Source organism: Pseudorasbora parva, chromosome 12, assembly GCF_024679245.1.
Source record: "Pseudorasbora parva isolate DD20220531a chromosome 12, ASM2467924v1, whole genome shotgun sequence".
Taxonomy (NCBI): Eukaryota; Metazoa; Chordata; class Actinopteri; order Cypriniformes; family Gobionidae; genus Pseudorasbora; species Pseudorasbora parva.
In genome coordinates, this window is record NC_090183.1 from 14,143,283 (window position 1) to 14,160,922 (window position 17,640).

At 38.9% G+C, this 17,640-nt stretch overlaps 1 protein-coding gene across 1 annotated transcript in view; it reads left to right on the plus strand.

The window, feature by feature from the left end:
* Nucleotides 1–3,083: 3,083 nt before the first annotated feature.
* The window catches only part of asic4b (acid-sensing (proton-gated) ion channel family member 4b), an 85,881-nt gene continuing 71,324 nt past the window's right edge, over nt 3,084–17,640 (plus strand). Inside the window, exon 1 of the mRNA XM_067459279.1 lies at nt 3,084–4,311. Coding sequence (XP_067315380.1) covers nt 3,724–4,311 — 588 coding nt within the window. The 5' untranslated portion in view covers nt 3,084–3,723. The remainder of the gene's footprint in view (nt 4,312–17,640) is intronic.

Consider the following 17,640-nt stretch of genomic DNA (forward strand, 5'->3'; position numbering starts at 1 on the left):
ACTGGCCCTTTGTGCGGTTCATTTGAATAAATGTGAACGCTGCCATCCAAACCTTGAGGTACATTGAAAAAGAGGACGAGACCCCTGAAAAGGTGGGTTACAAACTCTGGTGCAGTTTGACTGAAATATGAATGCAACACAGACCAAAGAACACATCCAAAATACTTTGTATTTAATGTACTTATGAATATCCTTGTGTTAGGGATATTATCTAATGTGCTTCAGTTCAAAGAGCGATGAAGAAAATACACTAACTGTTCATGAACGCTTTCTCCAAGGGACTGAATATGTGCTGCTGAGTTTTGGTAGGTGTGTGTGCATGTGTTTGTTTGTGTGTGGTCACACTTCTCCTTAATCACTTGTTCTCGCATCTATCTAATCAATGGTCTGTCATTCTCTTTTGCAGCAGGGAGGGAGATTGATCTTCAGGAGTCGCCCCACACTCGTTACAGTGTTCTCAGTCTTCATTAACACCACCATTAGTCTCACATTGTTACTCTTTAACACAACAACACAAACAACACTTCAGCTGCATCACTTATGGAGAGAGTTGATTAGACTATAGTATGCCACTTGGGACGAAGTGCATCACACGTGCATACGCAAACAAAAATACAGATATAAAACAGATGCTGTAAAACATAGTCAGCATTCTGTTTTATATGATACATTTATTTACATTTTTTTCATTTAGCAGACACTTTTATCCGCAACTTACAAATGAGGAGCATCAAAAGCAATTTGTCATAAGTCGCAACAGTATGTATAGTAACAGTTATACAGTTAAATGAACTGCTATGTGTTGGTTGAGTGTTTGTATTCTATGTTTTTACTTTTTTTTTTTTCCATTGTTACACTTTGGGATTCTTCAGAATGAAAAGTGCGTTATAAATAAAATCTATTAATATTATAATGCAAAGCACAAGGTAGTATACATTAATAATACACAAGCTAGAGTTCTGAGCAAGAATGATAATTTTGTGATTTAATAAATTTTGATAAATCTGTGATTTAAAATCTAATCTATTATGCTCTAATTCAGTGTGATATCAGTAGTAATTATAGGTATTCACATGTGCAAATAATTAAAAATGTATAAAATTGTTGGTAACACTTTACAATATGGGTGCACTAATATGAATTAATTCATGCTTAACTAATGTACAGATAATCATGAGTTACCGAGTAGATCGTTCTCTGGGATGCGTTTTCATGGAAATCGAATGTAAAGAATTTTATCTCTAAAACAGATTAGCTTATAACACTAGTATATGGGGCACAGGGTAGTAAAATGAAATCGCTAGTTAATACCACTAACAAGGCTCAAAATAGCCTCACACTAACCCGATAGCATAATGAGGGTCCCTACATGCAAACCCAAACATTGAGAACTTCGTAAGTGTACACACAGTTTAATAAGAAGATATTTTATAAACACAGTACATTACACGTTCACGGACAGCAGCCATCTTGGAAAACGTCTCGACAAGTCGATCCACGAGCGTTGTTCTAAGTGAGCTGGTCGATAGGAATTAAGTTTGTGAAATGTAATTACATGGACAATTTTTTTTTTCTTTTTTTTTTTTCTGTCACGTTCAGTACTTTCTTCCGGAAACAACGGACCATATGAGATTCCAAGTCAAAGTTCATCACTTAGCAGAGCTCTGTGGCTCGATGAGTCGAGACTGTTTTCCAGGATGGCTGCTGTCCGTGAACGCGTAATGCACTGTGTTTATAAAGTATCTTCTTATTAAACTGTTTGTACACTTACAAAGTTCTCAATCCTTCGGTCCGCATGTAGGGACCCTCATTATGCTACTGTGTGAGTGTGAGGCTATTTTGAGCTTTGTTAGTGATATTAACTAGCGATTTCATTTTACTACCCCGTGCCCCATAGACAAGCATTATAAGCTAATCTGTTTTTAGAGATAAAACTCTTTACATTCGATTTCCATGAAAACGCATCCCAGAGAACGATCGACTCGGTAACCATCTGTTAATTACCCTTAGGTTCATTTCTCACCGGAGTTGTCCTTTAATAACATATTATATTAAATAATGTTTTATTTATTTTTCAATTAAATTTGAATTAGTTAATATTCATGTGCCCCACAAGTAAAGTAATAACATAATGATATCTTTATAAATCATTAGCTAATGATTAATTAAAGCAGACACCTGGAAGTTGAAATGCATGGCTTTGACCTGTTGTGGTTATTAACACGTTAATTTACATTATTGGTTAATATAATATGTTATTAAGGAATTAATACATTATGACACATTTAACTAATAACAATGAAATGATTACTTAATGTATTAATCATGTCGAATCTTCATTAGTTGCTGATGCAGTAATCATTAATAAATGGGTTAGTTCACCATTAGTAATACATTAACTCATGATTATCTGTACATTAGTTAAGCATGAATTAATGCATATTAGTGCACCCGTATTGGAATGTTACCAAATTGTTGGAATTAATAGTTTAAAATATGTTTTTGTACAACAAACTTCTGGAGTGTGCTGTCTTTAAACCATGAACGGCATACCAACTGCAAAGCAATTTCTCTAGTCATGCTCAGATTCCTGGATCCTTTATACCTATAGTCACATCTACGCCTGCTGAGCAGAAGAAAAAAGTAAGAACAAAGAGAGAGGTAGAAAGAGAGTGTTGGTGGTGGAGACAGTGAGTGACCACTGTAAGTGGATGTAACAACCTGCTGCTGTGAGAGAAATAAAAGCTCTAGTGTGGGTAGGGACGGCTCTTCTCCACTGAAGGGGAAATAACCCCTGCCTTATCCGCTCATATAATATTAAACATCTCTCCTTCCACTCTCTTTCCCCTCCTCTTTCTTGTAGGGCATATAGTGAGGGCAGCATTCACGCACCCTGTCTTTCATACCAGCTCTCTCTCTGGTTCCCTTACTCTCTCCATCGCTCTCTCGCTCTCTTTCCCTGAGTGTGCGAGAGGAGTTCAGGCAGCAGCTACGTCAGCCGTCAGCGAGCAGCTGAGGAGAGCTGTGGAACTTGTGTGTGTGTTCTCTCTCTCTCTCTCTCTCTCTCTCTCTCTCTCTCTCTCTCTCTCTCTCTCTCTCTCTCTCTCTCTCTCTCTCTCTCTCTCTCTCTCTCTCTCTCTCTATCTCACCCTTCTCTCATAGTCTCCAGCTCATGCCTCTACTCTCTCTGGAGTCTACGGCTGTGGCACATCCTGGGGCACTCACACACCGAACGAAGCACCTCCTCTCACCATCTGCACTCTGCTCCTCAAACAGCAGCAGACCCCTGCACAAACCAAGGAGAAAATAAGGAGAGAGTGGAAGCAAAGGATGGAAGAGAAGAAGAAAGAGATGAGAATCTGAGGGAAAAGTGCGGAGGTAGGAGAGACTGACTGAGAGTAGATGGGCAGAGTAGAAAAAGTGCGCAAAGAAATTGGAGTATTGGAAGAGTGAAACAGTGATGAAGTGAGGAAAGCAAAGCTGACAGAGAGAAAAAGATCAGAGGTTATACGGTGATAAGAGTAATATTTGTTATAAATAGGACGCAGTTGAGTACGGGAGAGAATAACAACCTTAGATAAAGGAGATTTAGGAAGTTACTTACAGACAGATTGGGATAGAATAGCTGGCAAAACGGAAAAAAGCAAAGGCTCAGGGAAAATTCAGGAGGGGGTACCAGAGTCATTTGCAAAGGGCTCTTCACACGCAGCCCTGGCCAACCACATGCCCATCGAATTTGTTTGCAAAATCAAGTTTGCTGAGGGTGACGAAGCCAAGGGGGCCTCGACAGACGGAGGAGGAACCGGCATGCTAGATGAAGGCCTTCGGCGGAGAAAAGGAGGCATGGCTGACCTGTCGTCCTTTGCAAGCTCCTCTTCGCTTCACGGTCTGGCTCGGGTATTGGGGACGTCAGGACGCTTAGGCTTTAGACAGACGCTCTGGGGACTGGCACTGTTGGTGTCGCTCGGTCTCTTTTTGTACCAGGCGACATGGAGCGCGGCAACTTATCTAGAGCATCCCCACCTCACCTCACTGAGGGAAGAAACCCACCGTGAGCTCACCTTCCCGGCCATCACGGTCTGTAACGTCAACCGATTCCGCTTCTCCGCCCTCACAGATGCGGATATCTACCACTTGGCTAACCTCACCGGCCTGCCGCCCAAGAGCCGTAAAGGACACCGGCCGAGCGAGCTCCAGTACCCACCCCCTGACATGCTAGACATTTTCCAGCGGACTGGCCACCAGTTGGAAGACATGCTGAAGAGCTGCAACTTCAGCGGACAAAACTGCTCAAGCGAAGATTTCAGTGTGGTGAGTAGCGCAAGCTATGAATAGCTAGCAGATGCAAAAAAATATATATGATTGTGATGGGATAAGGTCATTTGTTTGGCTTGGGAATCTTCTCTTTTCATGGGTTTCTTTCTTTGGTGACTTTGAGCAATATTTTACAATACCTCCTTTAGTGATAGAGACAGTTAACAGCAATGATGTGTGTGGAAAGAGGAAATGAATCCCCATCCATCTCTGTCTAACCTTCATGCTGGGGAAACAGACAGTGGAACAATGCACTTATTTGCCATCTCAATTTAAGATCTGCTACATTTCTATCCCGCTTTCTACATCCCTTTCTATTCCAGTTACATCATAGTCTGTCCCATCTGATGCTGAGTCTTATTTTGGCCAGAGAATGGATGAAAAATTCAGGAGAGGGACAAGCGACATGATTCCTGCATTAGCCCAATCAGCCTTGAGGAGACACGCGCTCAACCCTCCAAAGAAAGTTCCCTTGCTTACATTGACTCTTTTTTTTTGGTGCTTGTCACGGTGGTGTGATTCTTTTCAGTTTTGCTGTTGTTGCTGTAATTTCGTCCAGTAATTTCCTTTTAGGGCTCCTTTTATCATTCTACACAGGATTAGATAAGAGAGATGTTCCGTGATATAGACCATGAGACTTCTGCCAAGGATATCAGCTTTCTCTGAATTCAAGCCCTCCTCATATAATTAATTTGCTCCTCTTGTCTGTCAACTCCTTCACTTTCTTAGTTTCTTATGCATAGGTTTGAAATATAATCATTTACTATATGTTTTTATGGCATTCAGCAGTGAAGGTTTAGGCAGGTGATTTGCTGCATTATCCTATTCACTCATTTGTTTGAGTATAATGTTTTTGGTTATGTGCATACAAATTGCTGCAGTTTTGTGCATATTGCTTGACGGTCTGTTTGTCAGTGATTGACATTGTAACCTGCCTGTTTGAAAGTATTTTCTCATTTGCATTTAGGAGAGCTAAAGTCAATATCCTAACATCCTCTCCAAATCTACGGTATTTCAAATAAGTGTACATTTGGCAAACTCTAAACCTTTCAAAACCTTCTAATCTAAAAGTATATTTAATTTTTTATGTGGTTATTTTCTAGTACCTTATGTTTTATTTTTTACAATTTGTAGTAATATTAGTTTAGTAGTAGTAGTATATTATTATAAATGTAGAAATATTGTATTGTCACAAGGATACTGGAAAAAAAGATTTTGGGTTTCCTATTATTTTGAGGCGAAAGTCAGGATTTGAGACAGTTACTGTCCATATGTATTTCTTTGGCTTGAATTGCTCATGTAGATTACATCAGGAAATAACGCAATGGTCATCAGTTCCTACTTTCCACTTCTGAAGTTATCATTTCGAGCTTGTCACACTCGAGTGCTTTGTTGTTGGAAAGAATAGGGATCATGGAGGACACCAGGTTTGTTCTTGGGGAAAAAAATGAATAAAGCCAAACTGAATTGAAGATATCTAAATTAAATAATAAAAAATACATTATTTTCAACATTATTTACATAGGGAAATTTGGTGTCAACTTAATATTCAACATTTATTAATCAGCTGTTACTCCTAAAAATAATCATAAAATACAATGCAACACAGTACAAACACAGAACCGAACATTTTATTTAATTAAATTTAAAATATAGCGTGTCATTTCATGCTATTTTCACTGTGCAGAATCTGTGATAATGTGCATAATTTTAATAAAATAAGAGACAAAATGCATTATTTTTTTACTGTACTGTCCAGAATATTTTACATAAAATGTTTCCATATAGTCCACAAGCCAAAAAACTAGCTGTTAGTTTAAAAAACAAACAAAAAAATGACCCCATTTAAAAGTTTATGATCCCTTGATTCTAAGTGATGGTTGTTCATGAGTCCCCTGTTTGTCCTGACCAGTTAAACTGCACAATGTTCTGGCATAAGAAAAAATCCTCCAGGCAAATTCTTCAGTTTTCCAGCATCTTTTGCATATTTGCACCATTCCCAGCAGTGACTGTATGATTTTGAGATCCATCTTTTCAATTTGAGGACAACTGAGAGACACACACACACAACTATTAAAACGGGTTCAAACATTCACTGATGATCTAGAAGGAAACAATGCATTAAGAACAGGGGGTGAAAACTTTTGAATTTGAGGATCATGTAAATTGTGCTTATTTTCTTCCGGGAAACATGTAAATATGTTCCGTTGCTTCCGAGGGGAGTACTTAATGAAAAAAAAATCCTGTTCAAAAGTTTCTTCTGAAGAACAGTTTAAGAACAACCATCAAACAACAACAACAACAAAACGTTGTGGATCATCCAGGTAATGACACAGAAGGTTCATCAAATTTAGAACAGGGTCATTTTTATAAATTCAATATTTTTTGGTCTTGTGGGCTATGTCAAATATCTTATTCAGGACAGTACTAAATACAAAAATAACATGCATTTTGTATGATCTCTCTTATTTGGTTAAAATTATTACAATTTTCACAGATTTTCCAAGGGGTTTACATAATTTTTATTGCCACTCTATGTAAATATGCAGTACTTTAAGACAGGTTGTTGTGGATAAGACAAAAAAAAAAAAAAAAGAACACCAGTCACAATAGCAATCAATCTCCCCTTCGCCATATTTAAAGTTTATGGTACGCCCATCTTGGGTATGAAAATTAGTTTCCCAGTAGTAAATACGATTAGAAAAGGCCTTCATGTCCAATTTCCGAGTAGGATACTCGTATTTACAATGATTTCGATAGCATGTGAAGAATAGCATGAAATTACATTTCTACATTCAGATTGAACTCCTTTTTTATGTTGCAATTATTAAAACTGCTGCCCTGTTGTAGAGTTGTTCATTTGTCAAAACCAATTATTATTTGCATTTGGTGCTTGTTAGTTAGCTTTCAATTTTGTGGCATGTGTTTATTCTGTTGACATTCTATTTAGTTAAACGTTTCATGCTCTTTAATCTAAGAAGTCACTTGCAGCTGTGATCTCTCTGATGTCTTCAGATCTTGTACCATCCTTATTAGGCTCCTTTGTTGCTCAGTTATGATTTCCTGTGTTGTCAACAGGTCATGTAGCGGTGCCAAAACACATTTAGTACAGTACCTGTGAGTTGAACACATCATAGCTTTGACATAAAGCCCTTGTTAAATACTGACATTGTAGCAGGATGTTAACGTAGTCTTAAAGTCTGTGGAATTTGAGGTTGCTTGATGCAATATAATGCATCCTTAGACATGTCGTGGCATAGAAATGAAGTAGTGCTATACTGTACTGTTATATAAAAATTAAATGCATGCCAATTGAATTCTAGTGTCTGTAAATTAGTGCTTTAAAATAGAAGTAAGCTACATGTAAGATAAGAAAGACTGGACATAAGAACATTCTTTTGTCAGTAGTCATTTTTGGTGTGCCATTATGAGTTATGCCAGCTCATCTTTTTTTTTTAAATGTACCTGCCTGTCATGTGACTTTGGTTTTGAGACATGGTTTTGATACAGCATTGGATCAGCCTTTTCCTGTCAAAGTGGACAGTTCATGGCTAGAATAATTTTGTTGCTTACATTTTATTTTTACAGTCCACTTTAGCCACTCTACTAATGTAACCCCTACGGTTCTACTCACACCACTCTACGCAGGATTCGAAAGTGGCAACTCCACAATGGGAGGGGGGCACATTAACAAGGATGCTAAAGACAGCTGCCTCTAATGTGCCTTTTAAAGGTCAGGGGATTGAGTTTTACTCGTACAACTCTTACTAGCTGACCTCTGTTACACTTACCCACAAAACCTCTTTCACCTCCGGATCACAGCATCAATTTAACCCCTCCTGTTCTACTCGCATCTCTCTGAGTGTGAGAGACAAAGGCCCAGGGCAACACCAATGGACTGGAGGGCCAAGGTGGAACCGCAAGCTTGCCGGACCGAGGTGGAGACCAGGGGGAAGCCTGTGGGAGTGAGGACAACAGTGGAGCCGGAGGGAAGGAAGAGCCCCATGGAGGAAAAGGGGCGAGGCATAGCCAGAGGACAGGGAGTCTGTGGTGTAACCAGGGTGATGATTGACCAAAGCGGAGCTGGAGGGATTAGGGAGCCTGGCAAAATCTGAGCGATGATAGATGCGGTGGAGCTGAGGGAGCGTGGAGCCAAGGTGGAGAAGATGGGTTGACAGGTCAAAGTGGAGTTCTGGGCTCAGAGGCCCAAGGTGAAGCCAGGAGATTGACAAACCAGGGTGGAGCTGGAAACCTGGGAGCCCAAGGTGGATTTGAGCAGCTTGGTAGAGCCTGCAAAGGAGGAGCCAAGATGCCGAAGTCGATAGAGCAAGAGATTGGTTTGGACCAGAAGTGACAAAGGAGACCCGAAACTGGCCAATGGAACTGGCTGACGAAGAAGATTTGAAGATGGTTGCAACCATCAGCAATGAAGGAGACTTAAAGCTAGGCTTGACCAGTGGTGATGAAGGAGATTTGGAGGTGGGTGGAACCAGTGGCGATGAAGGAAACAAGGAACTGGCTGGGATCAGCAAAGATTGTAGCCCTTGCTTCACTCCAGGTCCTCAAACGCCACAAACACAACCTCAAAGACGGACGTTGGTGCTGACTCTCTCTCCTGGTTAGGCTCAGCTATTGGCTCAGGCTCTTGGACTAATAGCATCCGGCATAAACTTTGTGATGGGCGGGCCTCGTATGCTGGTCTGTGGTGGGCTCTGGCTAGTCTGTGATGGGTTTGGCATGAGGTTGAATGAGCTCTTGGTCCAGGGTGCGTGAGATTGTCGAGTGGCAGGTGATTTCCTCCTCCACCTCACCCACGGTGGATGAGGAGCCATTTCATGAAGAGGCGAATGAGGGAACCAGTTCAACAATGTTCTTAAACTCCCCTTGAGGACCATTAACAAGTAGTTGTAGCATTAAATCCAGTCCAATAAAAGGAGATCAGTGTGCTGTGGGGGTAGTGGGTGTGGAAAGCAAGGTTCAGGTATGGTCCTCAAATAAGTATTTTTTTTTAATGATACAGTAATTTGCAGGGTGATTAAGTGATAAATAAACATGCTTTCCTTCTATTTCAACCATCAAAAATTTTTTTAGATGAATATTAATAAAGATGTGAGATGGACCTCTCTCTACGAATTAAACACTCTGTGTTTAACAAGTTGATATATCTGTTCTCCTGTCTCCAGGGATCGTAATGGCCCTTTTATGGTTCTGACACAAAAATTGTGCCTGTCTAGTAGTCCATCTCATAGGATGAAACAATTAGAGAGCCTTAAAAATCATTACTTTGTTTCAGTACCAAAAATAGACTACATAGGCTTAAGGGCAACAAGCTGTGTATTGACACCCTCACCAACCAATAAAAGATTGTGTTTAATCAATTCTTCTGCAATCCACCTGTCACAGCTAAACCACAACTATCAGGCTATGTCAACTAAAATAATTGAAAAGCTAATAACTGTTAAAACAGGATTAGTCTTATGACTTTCATTTTAAAGTGCATCTTAAATACATGTTTAATAAACATTCCAACTGAACAATCAGAAATATAGTACATTCCTTACTTTATAATGTATAATACAAAAGCTCAAATACAGTATAATACAGTAGCTCAAAAACAAAACAAAACGGGGGGGTGGTACATTGATAGTACATGCAAACACTTGACTGGACTGAAACTGGAAAGTTCTGCCCAATGGTGAAATCAAGTATGACACGGAGCTAGCTGTTGTTGTTGAACAATCGTCCAAATATCGCATACTATATATTAATTATTGCATTTGGTTTGAAACTTACTTTGCAACAGTTAAAAAAGCATGAATGTGTGTGGTATGAATGAAATTCGGATGTACTAAATCCATCACATTACATCCTAGGGTGTCAGTTGTGTCAACTATTCTCCTATTCTCCTGTCTCCGGAGATCATAATGGCCCTTTTATGGCTCTCACACAAAAATTGTGCCTGTCTAGTTGTCCAACTCATAGGATGAACTGATTATATAGAGAGCCTTAGAAATCATTATTTTGTTTTAGAATAATGAACAATTATTTTGTTTTTTTTTCACCAAAAATATGCTGCTACATAATCTTAAGGACCACAAGCTGTGTATTGACACCCCAACCAACCAATAAAATAGTGTGTTTGGCCTTGTGGGATAATGAAGTGTCCATCAGAAGCACTTTTCACAATCTCTGGGGAAATAGTGTTCTAGGTCCTCTGGATACTTTTCACATTTTTCACTGTTTTTCGAATACTATATTATAACAAAGTGAAAGCAGTTGGGAACAACAGCAACTCAGCCACGAAGTGGTAGGCCATGTAAAATCACAGAGCGGGTCTGCGCATGCTGAGGCATACAGTGTGCAACTTTAGCCAAATTTCTGCAGAATCAATAGCTACAGACCTTCAACGCCATGTGGCCTTCACATTAACTCAAGAAAATTGCGTAGAGAGCTTCATGGAATAGGTTTCCATGGCCGGGCAGCTACATTCAGTCCTTATATCATCAAGTGCAATGCAAAGTGTCGGATGCAGTGGTGTACAGCACGCTGACACATGACTCTAGAGCTGTGGAAGTGTGTTCTCTGGAGTGACGAATCACACTTCATTGTCTGGCAATCCAATAAACTGTACATGCATGATTGCATTGTGCCAAGTGTAAAGTTTGGTAGAGGGGGATTATGGTGTGGGGTTGTTTTTTAGGGATTGGGCTTGGCCCTTGTTTCAGTGAAAGGAACTCTTAATGCTTCAGCATACCAAGATATTTTGGACATTTTCATGCCCCCAACTTTGTGGGAACAGTTTGGGGATGGCCTCTTCCTGTTTCAACATGACTGTGCTCGAGTGCACAAAGCAAGGTCCATAAAGACATGGATTAGTTCATTTGGTGTTGAGGTTGACTGGCCTGCATGGTCCTGACCTCAACCCAATAGAAAACCTTTGGGCTGAACACCTAAACCTGTGTCTAATCAAGGTCTTACTGGATATACTAGAAATTTCCAGCAGGCGTGTTGATGCAAGTTGGAGCTAAACTCTGCAGGACAGTCTTCTGGACTAAGATTGGAAACCCCTGTATTAAGGTGTGGTTGGATATTCTAGCTGCACCCATTAGGACCAAATAACATTCACTTAACTTCAATTTGAAGCTTGTGAGAAATAACAGCACATCAATCTAATCACTTTACTGGATTTTTTTTCTGACTGATGAATCTGAGCATATCTTAACAAAATGTGTCCATGTAAATTTAGCTACTGATACACCTGAAATAATCAACTGTTACCCCTTCTAGTTGAGAGATGAATATTAATGAATTTCCCCATAAAGATACAGATCTCGTTTTCATGCAATCAACAATAATTAGATGCCTTATAATGATATGATATTATTCATCAAATAGTCAAAATGACTTATATGCAAACAATTGAGCTTATACAGTGTCACTCATAAAGCACTTCCAATTTGCATTTCCACTCTATTTCCATTCAAATCTTGAAAATGTTTTAAGCAGCCAGTGGTTCAGGTGCGAAGGTTGCAACATCCCGGTTGTCAGAGATAAATGTAATTACTATTTTTGGCAAACAAGAAAGTCAGCAGTAATCATTTCTGTAAATAATGACCACACAACGACCTTGGGGGAACAGGAATAAACAAGCTCAGTGGAGGTCAATGGATCAGTTCTCTCTTTTCCCTCCATCCTTTAGCTCGGTAATGATTTTGCATGCTTGATTTTCCACAATAGAGAGGCATAGATTAGTGAAACTCACATGAAACATTCATCAGAGCTCCCTGCCACTGAGATGGCAATGGATGGGCCCTTCCTGCCACTCACTGGATTTGGCTAATCACTCACACAAACCTGACACTGAAATGCTTCTGCTCACCATAAATTTAAAGCAAGATTCTCACAACTTCAAGAAAAAAATCTCAACATACACAAAAATGCACAAAAAACAAACAAATAACTTGTAGATCTCAGATGTGATATACCACAAACAGTTACTTAACATCACACATTCTCTGTTTCTCCTGAAATATATGACTTTATCTCTAATGTAGTTTAAAAAAAAAAAAGAAGTAAACGACAAAATCTTCCAAGTCAGCTGAAGTCTCAGACTGCGGATGACTAATGTATACGCAGTGGGTGATGTTAACAAACTCTTCGGCTTTTACTGAGCTTTTACAGTTCAGTTAGTTCAACATGAGACATCAAACTGAGATGTCTTATTTTCTTCATTTTCTCACTCAAGAAAAGGATTTTACTTAAATTAAATTGTTTTATTTCTCATCACAAAAACAGGTTTCATATGGAGGAGTAGTTGAGGGCTTCTGGTCTAAGTCCAGGGAATGTGAATCATTTCTTCCGATTAACGTCATGAAAGTGAACTGTGTTGGACTGCTTATTTCTCTGACTTTAATTCTTTGCTCCTTTTTTTTTTTTTTTTTTGGCAGAGAAGGTTTAGCAAAATGTTCTTTGATGTTTTGATTTTGAATACTTATGAGTTTCACATAGCAAGGTCACCAAACACTCTGTTTCTTTATATGAAAATATGGGGTACTCCTAAATTTTTTTACACCACATGCAATTTGAGATTTAAATATATTGTAAACAATATAAAATGCCAAACAGCCATGGTGTAGTATGCAGGAAATGTGTTTATAAAAGTAATAATTTAATTAAAGGTCACTTTAAAATTTAAATCACTGCCCTTATAAAATTTAGAAACATCAGGATATTTATTAATAATATAACTCCGAATGTGTTCATCAGATGGCTTGAGGGTGATGGGCAATTTTAATTTTTAAAGTGAACTAATCCTTTAAGTGAAACGCAAGATTATTGACATATGACTTAACTGCATTAATTTACAATTGTAAAAATAAATGGATTGTTATCCTTAAGCAATCACCATCATTCATATACATTTTCTATACCTATGTGAATTATAATAGGTGAACTATTTTAAGATCTTTAATCTTTAATCAAAATAGCATTGAAGGCACAATATGTATGATTTTTGGATTCAAATATCCAAAAACCACTAGAACAATGTTATATATTTTGTTGACTTGAGTAAATTAGTTTCCAGTAATGTTGAAATCTAGAGAAATCAGCTATTTTAACCAGTGTAAAAGCCTGTGTCATTGCATAGACAGTCAATAATGTCACATCCACCTTACCCTCGATTTTCTGGTTTCTATAGTTTCAGAAGAAACCATGGAAACACCAAAGAGGCAGTGTTGTAGTCGAGACCAGCTCAGTCAAGTCCTAGTTGAAACCAAGACCAGAGAGAGCCAGTGCGATCATAGATATATTTACATAGATGCCTTATTCGACCAATCCACTCAGGCACTAAGAAATGGGAAAAACATCTTGTTATGGTAAATGGACTGCATTAATATAGCGCTTTTAACAGACCCTATGGCCATCCAAAGCGCTTTACATTTTGCCTCACATTCACCCATTCAAACAACGGTGATGTCAGCCATCTAAGGCGCCATCCAGCTCGTCGGGAGCAGCTGGGGTTAGGTGTCTTGCTCATGGACACTTCGTGGTGGACTTGGTCAGGTGGAACCAGGGATTGAACCACTAACCTTTCGGTTTGTAGACAACCTACATTAACCACTGAGCCACTGCCTGTATGTGGCACTCCTGTGGGCGAAAATGCCTTGTTGATGCTAGTGGTCAGAGGAGAATAAGCTGACTTATTCAAGCTGATGGAAAAGCAACTTTGACTGAAATACCCACTTGTTACAACTGAGGTATGCAGCAAAGCATTTGTGAAGCCACAACACGCACAACCTTGAAGTGTGTGTGTGTGCGCGGGGGGTGGGGGTGGGGGGGGGGGGCAATTTGCATGCGCTCACTAAAATTGGACAGTTGAAGACAGTTGAAGAAAAATATGTTGCCTGGTCTGATGAGTCTCGATTTCTGTTGAGACATTCAGATGGTAGAGTCAGAATTTGGCGTAAACAGAATGAGAACATGGATCCATCATGCCTTGTTACCACTGTGCAGGCTGGTGGTGGTGGTGTAATGGTGTGGGGGATGTTTTCTTGGCACACTTTAGGCCCCTTAGTACCAATTGGGCATCGTTTAAATGCCACAACCTACCTGAGCATTGTTTCTGACCATGTCCATCCCTTTATGACTACCATGTACCCATCCTCTGATGGCTACTTCCAGCAGGATAATGCACCATGTTACAAAGCTTGAATCATTTAAAATGTTTCTTGAACATGACAATGAGTACACTGTACTAAAATGGCCCCCACAGTCACCAGATCTCAACCCAATAGAGCATCTTTGGGATGTGGTGGAACGGGAGCTTCATGCCCTGGATGTGCATCCCACAAATCTCCATCGACTGCAAGATGCTATCCTATCAATATGGGCCAACGTTTATAAAGAATGCTTTCAGCACCTTGTTGAATCAATGCCACGTAGAATTAAGGCAGTTCTGAAGGCGAAAGGGGGTCAAACACAGTATTAGTATGGTGTTCCTAATAATCCTTTAAGTGAGTGTATATGAGATTCGTCTGATATGAGTAAAAAAAAAAAAATACTATTGGGTTTCTTGCAGAAAGCGATCGTTTCGTGTCTTAAGACATCAGTGTGTCGCAATGGGCCATATGGATTCGTATGTCTGTGTTTGAGATGTATGCCGTAGGAAGAGAGGGCGGGCGGCCGGCCTTCTGTTAGACATTTTTGGGGGAGATGCTCATTTTATTATTAATTAAACAAGGTTTGGATTTCTTTGTGACAATTTTGTCCTACTTTGTAAACAGTAAATATATTAAAATAATAGTTGAGACACATAATGTAGCAGCAATTTGTCTATCTAGAAAACGCGATCACTAGGCAGATGCCAGGTGGACACAGTGTAAAATAGAAGCGAGAGCATGAGTACAGGCCTAAAAACTCACTTGCAGACTACAACGAACAAACTCTACTAAGCATTTGCTGTCAAAATGCTGAGATTTTATGCATTTACAGAAATCATTGTGCTTTCGCTCCACGTGTCGATGAGAATTGGAAGTTATTCCCTTTGCTTTGGTAATTGATGTACCGCAGAATTTACACATCGCAGAATGTTTTTTTTCACGAGTCTTACCAGCCTATATATATGAACTCTTTGTGGCTCTTATATGGAAACTGAATAACAGATGATGTAGCAGACATTTTCACACAAAGTTAAGAGGCTCGCTCCACATGACATCCTTCCTGAGTCCCTGAGATCTTTGCACTAACATTAGTCATGCGCAGTTGCGCTTAAGAAAATCGCACATCATTGTACGTGTCAAACATCAATTTAAAGAAATATTAACATAGAGTAATAATCATGAATATTTTGAATGGGACTTGAGTGGACTCGGAAATAAGTCTATATTTGAGTATGAGTCAAGACTGAGTCCAAATGCACACAAGTCCATAACGACACAGAGACCACTAAAATATGGTCTCAAGTCCGAGTCTCAAGTACAAATCACTGCAAAGATGCTTTAATATATTATGTGTTTCATTATAGAGGTGAGCAACTGTTTGGATACCTTTATAGAAAGAAAACTAATCATTTTAATACTCAACAAGGTTAGTCTTATTGCCTCAAATACCTCTTATACCATGCCTCAGAGACAACACTATTTTATGCTAACATAGCATAATCATAATAAGCTTTATTTGTAGTAACAGTAATACAGCATTTTCTCCACCATGCATTATATTTTAAAATTAACTGCAGGCCATTTAGCAAGTCATTAAAATTATTTTTTAATAATGATCAAGCTTACTGAAATGTGCAACAAGTGTCTCATACTATCAATCAAGCTAATGCACAGAGTAACGTAATACCATAACTTTCAACACACTCAAATATATTTTTAGTATGATACCCCAAAAATTTTATTTGTCAAATAAAGTTATCTGTATGAGTAATTCAGCTTGCGGCTCTTTCATCAGAATGAAATAAGGGATCAAACGTAACGGTAACAATGTTCAAGTTCTGGGAAGAATGTATAATAATTTTAATTGTGTAAGTATACACAACAACAGGAGCAGCAGCAGCCGACGGTGGCATATTAGAATTATAAAAACAGCAATGTAAACTGTAACAGGCTCTCTTCCCCTCCCTGCTTCATACCACAGTAACATTAATTTACCATAGTAAATTAGCTCATACACAAACACAATTTCTGCCTGAGTCTGTCGAATTGCGGGGGAATCTCCTCTACCATTAGCAATGTGCAGCATCCACCTGGTGACAGCAGCCATATTGTACCAGAAAGACTACACACTTATTGGTGGAGAGGAGAAAGAGTGATGAAGCCAATCAGTGTATAAGAGGCCATGATGATGGACAGTCCAATGGCCAAATTTTCGCCAGGATATCGGGGTTTAACTACTAGGTAACACTTTATTTTGATAGTCCACATTAGACAATCTACTGACTATAAGTAGCTTTGCAACTACATGTCAACTAACTGTCATTAGAGTATTAGTAGACTGTCTGATTAACATTTACTAAAACTTTATTTTGTTGGTCCCCCAACAGAATTTCTACTGACTATAAGTAACTTGGCAACTACACTTCAACTTATAGCCCAAACCCTAACACCTAACCATAACCTACCAGTCTACTGACAGTCTACAAATACTCTAATGACAGTTAGCTGACATGTAGTTGCAAAGTTACTTATAGTTAGCAGAATGTCTAAAGTGAACTATCGAAATAGAGTGTAACCAACCAGGATTTTTCAAAGGATATCAGGATCTCGGTTTAATGTCTCATCCGAAGGATGGACGCGCCAAGAGGGAATCACTGGATAATAAATTCTACCAATTCATTAAGCTTCTTTAAGAAAAAAAGAAAAAAGTGACAATCTTTCATTTGGCTAATTTTGAAGGATGTATCAAATACTTTGTGTCTTCCAATCACCCACAATCCTTTGCACACTTTCTAATTCATGAAAAAGCATGGGAGAAAAACCAACATAAAAAATCAACATGGAATTCATGCTGGGTTTTGCTGGATTTTAAAACAAAAAGTGTTTGTGTTTTACATCCATATTTCACAATTTGCACGATACATTACAAGAGTAAACAGCTTGAAGGTCGTATCTGTCAGAGTTCTGTTCTGTTTTGGCCATGTATTTTGTGTTTTGGCTCTGGTTATCCCAGTTACCTGTTCTGTTAATCAACTCATTAGTTCCCTCATTTGTTGTAGTGTTTAAACTCTCTGTTTCTTTCAGTTGGTAAGTTGTAAATCTGTGTAAGCTGTTGCGTATTCTCTGTTTTATTTCCTTTGTTTTCCTGTGGATTTCTAATTAAAGT